Raw genomic sequence first — 13640 nt, forward strand, 5'->3', positions numbered from 1 at the left:
TGGGTCCCGTCACTCATGTGTGATGATAACAGAATGAGGGAGTGCTCAAGGAGAAATATGCCACAGTTTGCTCAGATGATGTCACATGTTTGTCTTGCTTTTCATGGTCGCTGATCACGGAGATAAGCAAATGCTGCTTTTTCCAATGTTAAATTATCAAAACATACAAACAAACACCTTTTAATTGACATTTATTGTGTCTTATGGTCATTTAATTTAGGTTTGCACCAATAAAGAAATTTTGACCAATACAAATATCTGAACAAATAAAAACTATTTTGCTTTGGACATTATTATAAATCTATTTTGTTTAGCTTGTTTTAAGCAAAAGGTACAATTCATTAGGTAAAATTGCATTCTTCAAGTGCAATTAGACATCAAAGCATTCGAATGTTCATTATAATTATTGCACAGATATAGAAATTTTAGCCGATACTGATCTTTACGTTTTGGCCAGTAACCGATATGATGACCGATGTTATAAACTCATGCTGTTTTGCCCATTTTACACAAAAAGTACAACTCATTAAGTGAATTTACATTCTTCAAGTGCAATTAGACATCAAAATATTCTAATGTTCATTATGATTACTGCACCAATATAGACATTTTAGCCGATACTGATCTTTACGTTTTGGCCAATAACCGATATGGTGGTCGATGTTATAAACTCATGCTGTTTTGCCCATTTTACAAAAAAATAACAATTCATTAAGTGAATTTACATGCTTCAAGTGCAATTAGACATCAAAATATTCTAATGTTCATTATGATTACTGCACCAATATAGACATTTTAGCTGATACTGATCTTTACGTTTTGGCCAATAACCGATATGGTGGTCGATGTTATAAACTCATGCTGTTTTGCCCATTTTACACAAAAAGTTAAATACATTAAGTGAATTTACATGCTTCAAGTGCAATTAGACATCAAAGCATTCGAATGTTCATTATAATTATTGCACAGATATAGAAATTTTAGCCGATACTGATCTTTACGTTTTGGCCAATAACCGATATGGTGGTCGATGTTATAAACTCATGCTGTTTTGCCCATTTTACACAAAAAGTTAAATACATTAAGTGAATTTACATGCTTCAAGTGCAATTAGACATCAAAGCATTCGAATGTTCATTATAATTATTGCACAGATAAAGAATTTATGTAATATACTACTCTTCACATTTTGACCAATAACCGATATGGTGGCCGATGTTATAAACTCATGCTGTTTTGCCCATTTTAAAAAAAAAAGTACAATTCATTAAGTGAATTTACATGCTTCAAGTGCAATTAGACATCAAAATATTATAATGTTCATTATGATTACTGCACCAATATAGACATTTTAGCTGATACTGATCTTTACGTTTTGGCCAATAACCGATATGATGACCGATGTTATAAACTCATGCTGTTTTGCCCATTTTAAACAGAAAGTTAAATACATTAAGTGAATTTACATGCTTCAAGTGCAATTAGACATCAAAGCATTAGAATGTTCATTATAATTATTGCACAGATATAGAAATTTTAGCCGATACTGATCTTTACGTTTTGGCCAATAACCGATATGGTGGCCGATGTTATAAACTCATGCTGTTTTGCCCATTTTATTCAAAAAGTACAATTCATTAAGTGAATTTACATGCTTCAAGTGCAATTAGACATCAAAACATTCGAATGTTCATTATAATTATTGCACAGATAAAGAATTTATGTAATATACTACTCTTCACATTTTGACCAATAACCGATATGGTGACCGATGTTATAAACTCATGCTGTTTTGCCCATTTTAAAAAAAAAGTACAATTCATTAAGTGAATTTACATTCTTCAAGTGCAATTAGACATCAAAATATTCTAATGTTCATTATGATTACTGCACCAATATAGACATTTTAGCTGATACTGATCTTTACGTTTTGGCCAATAACCGATATGGTGACCGATGTTATAAACTCATGCTGTTTTGCCCATTTTAAACAGAAAGTTAAATACATTAAGTGAATTTACATGCTTCAAGTGCAATTAGACATCAAAACATTCGAATGGTCATTATAATTATTCCACCAATAAAGAATTTGTCAAAAACTACTCTTTACATTATTGCCAATAACCGATATGATGGCTGATATTATACATTTATGCAATTTTGCCTATTTTTAAAACTAAAAATACAATTCACTCCAAGTGGAATCACATGATTCAAGTGAATTCAGGCATAAAAACATCTGTATGTACAGTGATCTACAGTAAAGATGAATTATGTTGTATTGTTTTTTTTAAAAATGTGGCATCAAAAGAACTGTTCAAATTGTTGATAAAGATAAACTCTGATGAAAACTGCATAACTCTGGCGACATTTTTGCATTGCGTTGTTTCTTACACGTATCGCTGCAGTTCAGAGGTGAAATGTCCACTGTGTGGCGCTAAAAGCGAGTTAAATATTTTCCCAAACAGATAAGGATTTTAAGGTTAACGCTCTATCGAGTTTTAAATCAACAAAACTCAAACCTAACTGATGGTGTCATAAGCAAATGTGAGATGAAAACCACAACCACGTCAATTTGTGGACTCGTGTGCTCTTCAGGACTCGTACCCAGGTCCTTTACATCACAGTTGAGCTACCACACAATTTGACCACTCTCGAACAAACAAACATAAATGTAGTTGGTTATGTAATGCAAACGTTAAAATGAGTCATGCACTAGAGTAAAAGTTTTTAGATGTAACAAAATAGCATTGTGTGAGGAACAGGGTGAAAAGTGTTTATGAACTGATAATCTGGTGTTTTACTCGTAATTTGTGTTAAAGTGAAAGTCGTTGTTCTAGCGCCTCTAATGTTCATTTTACAAGGAAACATCACAATACGTATAAAGAGCCATGTAAAAATAATTTTGCAAAAATATCTGAGCTTCTGTGATTTAACGCTGGAAAAAGAACCACAGATTTGGGCCGTTCAGTTTGTCAGGGCCGTACTGGACTCGCCAAAGGTCTGTTCTCTCTGTCCTGCTGTAATGTGACCCAGAACTAATCTGTTTTCTGCTTTTATTGCATTGTGTTTGATGGAGTGTGTGTGATTAACCTTGCATTGAGACTGAATTACACTGATACTATAAATATAGCGTGTGTGTTTAAATGAAGTCTACAAATGGCCTCCTCTGATAATTTGACGCTAGCTCTCACAACTTTGATTTTTAACTGTATAAACAAACCGATTTATCTCCGATCATTTCATAATGATCGTTTACAGTTCTAATATTGTCAAACTAGAGTGTTAAATGGTGATACCTGCATTTAAGAAGTTTTCAAGTTGGAGATGTGACCTGGCGGGTTTTGCACGACTGTAAATATTTCGACATGTTGCGCAGTGACAGTTCTGTGCGGACGACAGAAGTTCCAGTCCCGTTGAAGCAATTTTCTGTTTCAATCCTTTTGTCTTGGGGCTGAACGATTTGGACAAAAAATGATTATTTTGAACATTTTTGCGATTGCAATTTGACCTACGATATGATAAACATAAAAAAAAAGGGATTCCTTTTAACCAACATTTTAAATATTGTTCCAGAAAGACTGTTCACACTAGAGTCCTCTTAAAAAAATGTTTTTTTAAAATAAATAAGTAATTAAACCGGTGAAACACAGATGGAATAAAATCATCATTACATTGACAGATACATTCACATTGTACCTGTCTGTGTCCTTTTTGTCCACTTTGTAAAAGAGTCTCAGCCCACTTTTCATTATTGTTATGTAACCCAGTCAACATGAAAATTATTGTAATATAATATTTAATTATAATGATAATTTGCTGTTACAAAATTATTACAGAAAGATATTATTATTGTATAATAATTAGAGCTGTCAGAATTAATGCGTTAAAGCATGCGATTTAATTAAAATGATTAACACGTACATTTTTCTTAATCGCGTTTTCTTAAAACGCATTTACCGTTAATACAGCATATACACTGGTGTGAAGGGTGTAACCTTTGTAATGTGACCACCTGGAGTCATTACACTGATGCACACACCACAGTACCAGAGCCCTTCTACCAAGGTGAGCCTACAAGCTAAGCATAAAATAGCGTAACGCGGCAGTCCCGTAGACATTCTAACATGCTAGTTGACTGTTACGCTGTCTCCTATGATAGAGGTTGTCATAGGAGGTTGTTATGTCAGGAAATAAAACAATCTCCGACATCGCATCCCTCCCAGTGATAAAATGATGGAGAAAGGAGCTCTTAACACTATTTGATGTACAAAACAAACCCAGATGGGACTTGTGATAGAAATCAAGTATTTTTCAGCCTATGTAAGGCACGTTTTAATTACCACAGAAGCACACCAAGTCTTAACCATCACCAAAATGTAGAATAAGACGTTTTTTCTGCTAGCGCTTTTCATGGTGAGTTCAAAGATTGATGCTGCCGTTGTCATGCTGATGTAAATCATGAACACAGCTTCACGGTTGCTGTAGCAAAGGGGATAGCCACGGTCTACCGGCAGATTATTATTGTGGAGGATGACAGTTTAAGGGATTTTATGCCCATTGCAATAAATATGTAACCTATGGGGACTATTTCTTCAATTTCTCCCACTTAGATTTTGGAAACGTTTGATGGTATTTGAATTGGTGGTATTTTAGTGCATTGTCTTTATATTGTGGAAATATATAGTGTCAAATTTCTGCATTTTTAAAATCTGCGATTAATCGCGATTAACTACAAAAAAAAGTTGCAATGTTTTTTTTGTCATAATTTCTTATCTTGCATGCTGCTGTGCAGTCCGGATAAACCCTCAAGCCTTTATTTTGATGGAAAACTAAAGCATGTGATGGGGTTATTTTAGATTTGTATAGTAATTTGTAGCAACCAATAATATGTGGAATTACAGAGATTTGCAATTAGTGAATCAAGAGTGCTTAAATATACAGAACTGTTCAAAGTCCATCAAACCAGACCAAACTTACCAGCTTAACCCTTTAAGCTCGGATAGGCCCGTGAGAAAAAAAAAATCAATCATCAACATATTAATAACTATAGTCTTGACCAACACAAAATAGGTATCATTTGAAAGTTTAGAAGCTCTACTTTTCAATGCATGTAGACATTATGACCAAAACTGTACAAGTGCTTTAAAATTTGCAGACATATCAGAAGCTTTCCATTTTGAATTTTGAATTTTTTTTTAAATGCACTGGACATATTATTGTAATCAGTAAAAACATCAAACTGATCAAATAGTCATGTGTCATATGTTCTTGGAAAGCTCTCAAAGAGTAGAATACAACCAGCCTATTTGTTTTACACAGACAAAAATATAGCGAGTAACAGCTAAGTATATGTCCTTGACAATTACGTTGGTGTTGCTAATATGCCGCGTTTCCGCTTATAACTTCAGCAAAAATAAACGGAACATAAAATATATGTAAATACCATTACTTAGAGGAGGTGATTATCTTTCAAACAAGCCCTCACACAAGGTAATCAGATGCACAGATCATTAGATAATCCACATGAAGCACAATGTTACATATGTCCACCAGGAGATGGCGCCAAATACATGACACAGACTCAATGATGACTCAAATGACACAGAATGAAACTCATTCTGTGAAATCTCATTACTAAAATCATGTCTGCATGCTATACAAACCTTTAATCGTTGTTGTGTTTGCATGTGTAATTAGTTCTTATGTACAATTATTATGTTTTATTTGTTTGGAGAGGCTTTTGGACACATGGATAAATACATTTTATAATGTTGTAACTTTTGATTGCCTTGTTGTATCAACACAACATTTTTCTCAGATACAGTTGTCATGATTGGGAACAGATTTTCATAGCCACCTTATTTACATCCAGAGACGTATAATGTCAAATAAGAAAAAGAAGAGAAAAAAAATGTTTGGGGCTCAATTTGTTTCTTGGGCTGAGAGTCTCAGAATGCATCATAATCTATATCATTAAAACATTTGAAAAGTTTTCTTTACAATGATACCAAACAATGATACTTGACCTCCTTTTTTTTTTTTTTTTTTTTTTTTTGTAGAGTCATAAGCCTTTCATTTTGGGTATCCCGTTGAAACAGGAAAGCTTTTAAAACACCTTCAGAGCTTAAATAGTTAATGGCCAACTAAGACCTGCAAACCACCTTAGGCTGGTTTAAGCTTTTTTCTTTGTTAAATAAGTTTGTCTAAATCCCCCCAAAATAACATCTAAGTTTTCTAGACACTGATGAGTCTTGAATTCTGAATAAATTTGTCATTGACAGGATGTGTTTGTGTTTCTTCACTGAGGCAGCTGTGAAAGAAACTGTGAGCTTTGTGGCTTTGTGTTTTCTGAAGTTTCAGAGTGAGAGCTCATCTCTAAAACAGTGACATGATGAGAATTTCATACACATTACCCTCATCAACACTGAAAAATAACAATGGATGCTTTTATGTTCGTAATATTTATACACTCATAGTATATTGCATATTACCCATGTGTTTATGTGAGCGTGTGTTTGTTTTCTCCTGTTAAAACAGACGGTAAGGGAACAGTAGCTGAAACTTTCATAACCAAAAAAAGGAAATGACCTACTGGATCACAACATGCCATCTCTCTCTCTCTCTCTCTCTCTCTCTCTCTCTCTCTCGGCACATTAACAGACTTGTATGATATTGCCAAAGTATTCAATCAAATATATATAAATATAAACATTAATAACAGAAGCACTGGTGAAGATTATGGAGACCAATGGAAGCAGTTCAGTGGGGTCATTCCTATTAATAAATCACACAAACAATTGACAGAATGATAATAGCCCTTACACACACAGTGAAACACAAAGTAGTGACACATTTTTGGTTGATGCATTTTTGCCTTAATTTAGCAGTTTAAATTTAGCATATTTTTTTAGGTTTTAATTCTGTTTATTATTTAATGTAAACTTATAACATACATTTTTTTTCATGTTATATTACACTTGCATTAATAATAATATTTTTTTTTTAAAAAAGGTCAGCACTGTTATGATGGGATTTTTAATTTCTAATTCCTTTAATTTAGAATTAATTTATAATTCTTGATGGGATATTGTTCATTAAGTTATATCACAGTGTAAATGCAACTTTTGAGGAAGCTAATAATGAAGATCCGGCACATACGAATATCTCCTGCGTTCATACTTGTCTGAACATCCAATCGTTGATTTGGGTTGGATTGTTTGTTTATTTTGTGTTATTTGTGTGCAGGACACAGAGGCCATGAAGCGAGCACTGGCTCTGATTGACTCGAAAATGGCCCAGGCCAAGAATTGGCTCAGAGACCCTCACGCCCAGCCAGGTATGACAATACACCTAAGCAATGTTCTGAATGGAGTACTGCATACTGCACAGTATATACTGTATACTAACTACAATTTTAAAAAAAAATTTTTTTATAATGAACCAATAGTGGATTTTGTCGATACCGATAACTAAAGTGGTTGAAAAGGCCGATAACCGATTAATCGGCCGATAATTTTTTTTTTTTAAAATCGATTTATAGAATGATCAAAGACTCCTCAGTCTTTCTTTACTATGACGGGAACGGTTATTGAGGCTACAAGAAAAACAAACAAAACAAAAGCAGTTTATTGTGAGAACAAAATTCCTAAAATGTCCCGAAAAATGTAGATTTGGTGCATAATGCAGGACTTTTAACTAAAAAAAATTCATCCAAAATTTTTATACAGTATATACATATATTTGAGGTTTATTGATGAGGAGTAAAAAAAAAAAGGGGAAGCTATCAAACTTTTTTTGTATTTTTTGGTATTTTTGTATTGTATTTGTTTTATTGATTGAGTGATTGTTTGATTTTTTTTGGGGCACAGTAAATTTGGCTTATTTTTCTCTTTAATGACTGAATACTATACTTTAGTTTACTTCCATGTTCCAAACCCGGAAATGTGAAAAGAGTCCAACTTTTTTTATTATTAAATTTTAGTTTTATAATGAAATAAATTTATATGTTGGCACAATTATATTTTTGTCTACAAAACTAATTTAAAACATTTAAGCATACGCCTTCAGATCAAAAGATTTTTAAGATCATGAGAAACATTTCAGTCAAGTGTTTCAAAACTTTTGACCGGTAGAGTGTGTGTGTGTGTGAGTGTGTGTGTGTGTGTGTGTGTGTGTGTGTGTATATATATGCATGCATGCATACATACATACATGCGCATATATATATATATATATATATATATATATGTGTGTGTGTGTGTGTGTGTGTGTGTATATATATATATATATATATATATATATATATGTATATGTGTGTGTGTATAATAGGGCTGCAACTAACGATTATTTTGATAATCGATTAATCTAACGATTATTAGATCGATTATTCGACTATTCTGCGATTATTGCAACGATTAATCATTAGCTCTTAACCGATTATTTAGCTTGTGTCTGACTTAAAAGGTTGTATTAAATGTGCTTACTAACAATAGAGGACAAAATCATCTTTTAAAAATACCTCTAAATGACATTCACTGAATTAAAGGGAAAAATACTTTTTATTAAGTTTAATTCAGTAAAGAAATTCACTGCAAAAAAATCCTATTGTTATCAAGTGTTTGTCTTGTTTTCCCTTTAAAATTGTCTAAAAATCCTTAAAACAAGATACATTTTCTTGAGAAGCAACATATAAGATATTTAAACTTGCTTTAAGAGAATGTATCTTAAATATAAGTGTATTTTGTATATAAGTGTGTTTTTTCACAGGGTTATACTTCTGTGAGTGCAGTAAAGACAAAATATACTTATATTCAAGATCTATTCTCTAAAAGCAAGTCTAAATATCTTATATGCTGCTTCTCAGGTGAATGCATCTTTTTTTTTTTTAAAGGATTTTTAGATATTTTAAAATATTTGTATTTTTAATATTATGTTCAACATTCTCAGATAACAATTTTTTCTTCTGCAGTATAGCTGCTAAAGTAAATGTATGATGTTTAAAGGAGTTTTAGATATTTATATTGGAAAACAAGCCAAAACAAAAAACATATTTTATTGCAGTGTATAATGGGTCTAAGAATACCCTCTCTCACCTTTCTGTTCACTTCAAAAAAACAAATTCTCTCTTATTAATAGAGCTGCATATTGCCAACTTTCTTCACGATAAGAAATGCACAGTGACACATATATTATGATTCAGTAAGTCACGAGCAATCACGTTATAATCTAGCTGCAGCAAGTGTGCGCTCGAGGGATGTGCATCCCCGTGACAGAGTGTGCATCAACCGGATACAGTTTCAATCTCTCCCCCTTAGATCGGGACATTCGGGCAACTCATAGAAGAGGCGCAGACCGCACAGAAAAATTACCGTTTCGGAGTTTGTAGTTATTTACACGATCTGCTTCCATATTATTTGAACTTGAATAAAGCTATAATGCATTAAATATAACTGCATTAAAGATGTAACGCTGGGGTGTTCCCTTTAAAGACGCTCGGCACGCAAGTTTTGCTTCAGTGGAGCAGCAGCTCTGGCTCCACTTATTCCACAACGAGAGTGCTTCTGTATTTACTTATTTTGTATTTTTGCATTATAACTCCCCTCATACTTTGTGATCTACATCACCTGAAGCTGTTTGGAAAGTTTAGAGTGCATCTGGACTGTGTTCTGTGTAATTCGTCCTCTCCTCAATCAGGAGCGAACTGCAGTGCTGCTCTCACTCGTCATCATTACAGTTTAATGTGATCTCATGTTACCTTAAATGAGATCAAACGACTATTCGACAACTAAAATTTTGGTCGACAATTTTTTTTATTGTCGATGTTGTCAATAACGTATACCGTAATATATATTAGAGCTGTCAATCGATTAAAATTAATCGAATTACATGGTGTGCTGATTAATTAATCGAATTAATCACAATTAATTGCTTCTATAAATATTTGCTGAGAGGCCCCTCAAATAACAATAATTCAATATATAATGATGAAATAATTATAAATAGTTATATAACAAATTATATATACATTTATTTATATATAAATGATTAAAAATAATATTCAGATAATTAAAATGCATTACATTATTGTGGCAGAGAAGTAAAGCATTAAAAAATACAATACAAAAAGTGGCTTTAATATAAAATGTATTGTTTATTTGCATATTATTAAACATAAGCCAATCATTGGTCTACAGATCACAGCAATACATTTTGCAATTGAATTCGTCAGTCAGTCTGAGATTTATTATACGGGCTTGTCAAAGGACGCGTCAATGTACATTTACATCATACGGATGCTTTTAGAGCATCTCACTTTGGTTGTGTTGCATCATAAACATACCCTTTTTAGGTCGCTGTGTCAAGTTAAATGTAGTTTAATACTTAGAAAAACACGTCGTGAGATCTCTAAGGTCAGATTTGCCTCCATCAAGCTGCATTTTGAATGCAAGAACGCGTCCTTGTGTTGTGCGGTCGTAAGTGTGGTTTGTTCTCTGTATAAGCTGCACGTTGCCTATACAGCTGGAGTTCTGTTTTGCTTACTGCCCCCTGGAGAAAACAGATGGTATATATATATATATATGTATATATATATATATGTATATATATATATATATATATATATATATATATGTGTATATATATGTGTGTGTGTGTGTGTGTGTGTGTGTATATATATATATATATATATATATATATATATATATATATATATATATATATATATATATGTGTATATATATGTGTGTGTGTGTGTGTGTGTGTGTGTGTATATATATATATATATATATATATATATCAAAACCAAAATGTAACAAATGATGCGGGGAGACGAGGGTAAGGAGTAACAGGCATATTTATTGACAATGCTGTATTTAGAAGACAATGAACTCTGGAGTTTTAAGGTCAATAACCACGAGCTACCCACTCCAGCCAGAGTGGAGAACCCTGGAGAAGAGTCAACACACCCGAAAACCCTTGAGCAAGATAGAACAGATCACGACCGATCATCTCCCAGCACCACCAACCAGGGAACTTCCATCTTATATAGCCAAGGAACACACTGCACGCCGGCGTGCCCCATTGGCAATCAGCTCACCCAGTTGTGCACACCTGAGAGCAATTTGAGAGAGAGAAACTAAGGACGGACAAAACTACACACCCAAAACATGTTGCTGTTGGGTTATACGCAGTGTGCTCTTTGTATTCTGCATGTTTTGGCAAATGTAGTAGGTCATGCTGTTGTCCATGCATACTGAAAATGTGCATACTATGCACAGTATACATACTGAATACTTTCAAAATTAGTATATAGTAGTGGTAAAAAATAGTATGTAGGATACCATTCCGAACACATCCCTGCTGTGGATGGAATTGTGGATGTTTCCTCATGTCGTTATGTGTGCTTTTGCAGGTGACCCTGGTGAGCAGGCCATTCGTCAGATTTTGGATGAAGCGGGTAAAGTGGGCGAACTCTGTGCTGGGAAAGAGAGGAGAGATATTGTGGGCACAGCCAAAACTCTTGGACAGATTACCGAACAGGTTTCTGAGTTACGAGCCAGGTATGATCGTGTATGAAAACCCCACCATCAGTAAGACACTTACTGAGTCTTACTGCTGAATTTCTTTCTTTGGGGATTTTAGAAATACTTTATTTTAGTCAGTATACTATATATATATATATATATATATATATATATATATATATATATATATATATATATATATATATATAATATCTGCTTACTTTGAAGTTGTTGTTAGCATCAGAGCATAGATATATCTGGTAAAGTGTGATTTAGCGTGTTACGTGTGTGTACAATGCAGGGGTCAGGGAGCGAGTCCAGTGGCCATGCAGAAAGCGCAGCAGGTGTCTCAGGGTTTGGACGTTCTGACGGGGAAAGTTGAAAATGCGGCGCATAAATTAGAGGCTATGACCAATTCTAAACAAGCCATCGCCAAGAGAATAGACGCTGCGCAGGTGAGAGGATTTGTTCAAATCATTGTTGCACATCACACAACATGTAATGGTTACAGTGTGTTATCATGTGAATGGTGACCATATGCTGCCTCTCCAGAACTGGCTGGCAGACCCCCACAGAGGTCCCGAGGGTGAGGAGAACATCAAGGCTCTTCTGGGTGAAGCGAGGAAGATCGCTGACCTGTGTGAAGATTCCAAAGAAAGAGAGGACATCCTGCGCAACATGGGCGAGATCACAGCGCTCACCGCCAAACTCTCCGAGCTCAAGAAAGTGTACGTACATCTCAACATCTTGACTTTCAGTTGAGGGTTTGTGGAATTCTTGGCTACAGTCTCTGGAATATGAGCACATTTTTCCATTCCAAACTCCAGTTTTCCATTGTTTGACTGTTCACTGTTTGATTGTAGTTAATCAACATTTGTGCAAAGGTTTTGCACATTATATCAGTATATTTAACAGCTGTATGTGTGTGTTGCTGACAGTGTTGTACTGATGATCTTCACATATGTGAATGAAGCCTTTCAACAAACACTGTGAGAATGTATGTGTGAAGGAAGCTGCAATCATTAACATTTGCCTACTTTTGACTATCAGTCTGCTCCACATTGCAGCTTATTCTACAGGAAGAGACCGTCTAAAGTGACTAATCACAATTCAATTTGTTTTTTACTTGCCGTTTAGGGACGGGTTTATCTGAATTAGTTGATGATAACAGTAATAAATCATTCAAATAATTGCACTGCAGTGTCGGTCAGCGACTGGTTGTAGAAAAAACACTGAAGAAATGAGCAGAAAATGTGTGTGCACTAGTGTCCCAAAGAAATACTGATTATTTCACAGACATAACTTTAAAAACACATAACACAGGCACCAGTTCTTCATGAAAAGTCTTTAAAAACCCAAGAAGCAATGCCATCAGGACCAGCTGTCTTCCCTGCATTGATTTTATGGAGTCTAGCATTAATCTGCCCGATACTCAGGAGAGGTATATTACCAGTTGACAGCTTATGAGTAACATCCTCCTCAGATAGAATAGTGTGATCCACTTGGTCCCATACTGAAGCAAAATGCTTGGCCAGAGTGTCACACTCATTCTGCAGGGAGCTGGGGTCTTTTGGTGCCACAACTCGCCCATCATCCTCATCCTCCATCCCCATTAGTGCCTTCACAGATTTGAACCACTGTTTTAAATTAGAGCAGCGCAACTCCTCCACCTCGCTCTTGTAGTATCGCTGCTTGGCAATCTTGATTTTGTTTCTTCTTTTTTTTTTCTCGCAATACTTGATTTTAAGTTTCTGTAGGTAGTTTCGTCACCAGAGCGAAACGCATGCTGTCTCTCGTTTATCTTTAATTTGTACAGTCATCCAGGGCTTGTCATTGTTAGTAATTGAGACTCTCTTTAGTGGGACAGCTTTATCCAAAATAGACCCAATAATGGAAGGGAAGGCACTGACCTTGGCTTTAGGGTCCATGACCTCATAAATGTAGGAAAAGTCAGTAGTGTTCATAAGAAGGCCCAGTTGCCTCTTTGCCTCAGATGTAGGTTTTCTACAAGTGATGTACTGTATGGGTTTGGATGGCCATTTACCAGCATTCCACATGATGGTTTGATGGTCAGAGGTGCCAACAGGAGGCAGATGCACAGGTGACTCATACATG

The 13640-nt window shown here is 34.6% G+C and overlaps 1 protein-coding gene across 1 annotated transcript in view; it reads left to right on the plus strand.

The window, feature by feature from the left end:
* The window catches only part of vclb (vinculin b), a 59621-nt gene that overhangs the window by 30893 nt on the left and 15088 nt on the right, over window positions 1–13640 (plus strand). The window contains exons 7-10 of the mRNA XM_051667173.1: window positions 7249–7339; window positions 11414–11561; window positions 11827–11980; window positions 12078–12253. Of these exons, the coding sequence (XP_051523133.1) occupies window positions 7249–7339; window positions 11414–11561; window positions 11827–11980; window positions 12078–12253 (569 nt within the window). The remainder of the gene's footprint in view (window positions 1–7248; window positions 7340–11413; window positions 11562–11826; window positions 11981–12077; window positions 12254–13640) is intronic.

Source organism: Myxocyprinus asiaticus, chromosome 32 (assembly GCF_019703515.2).
Source record: "Myxocyprinus asiaticus isolate MX2 ecotype Aquarium Trade chromosome 32, UBuf_Myxa_2, whole genome shotgun sequence".
Taxonomy (NCBI): Eukaryota; Metazoa; Chordata; class Actinopteri; order Cypriniformes; family Catostomidae; genus Myxocyprinus; species Myxocyprinus asiaticus.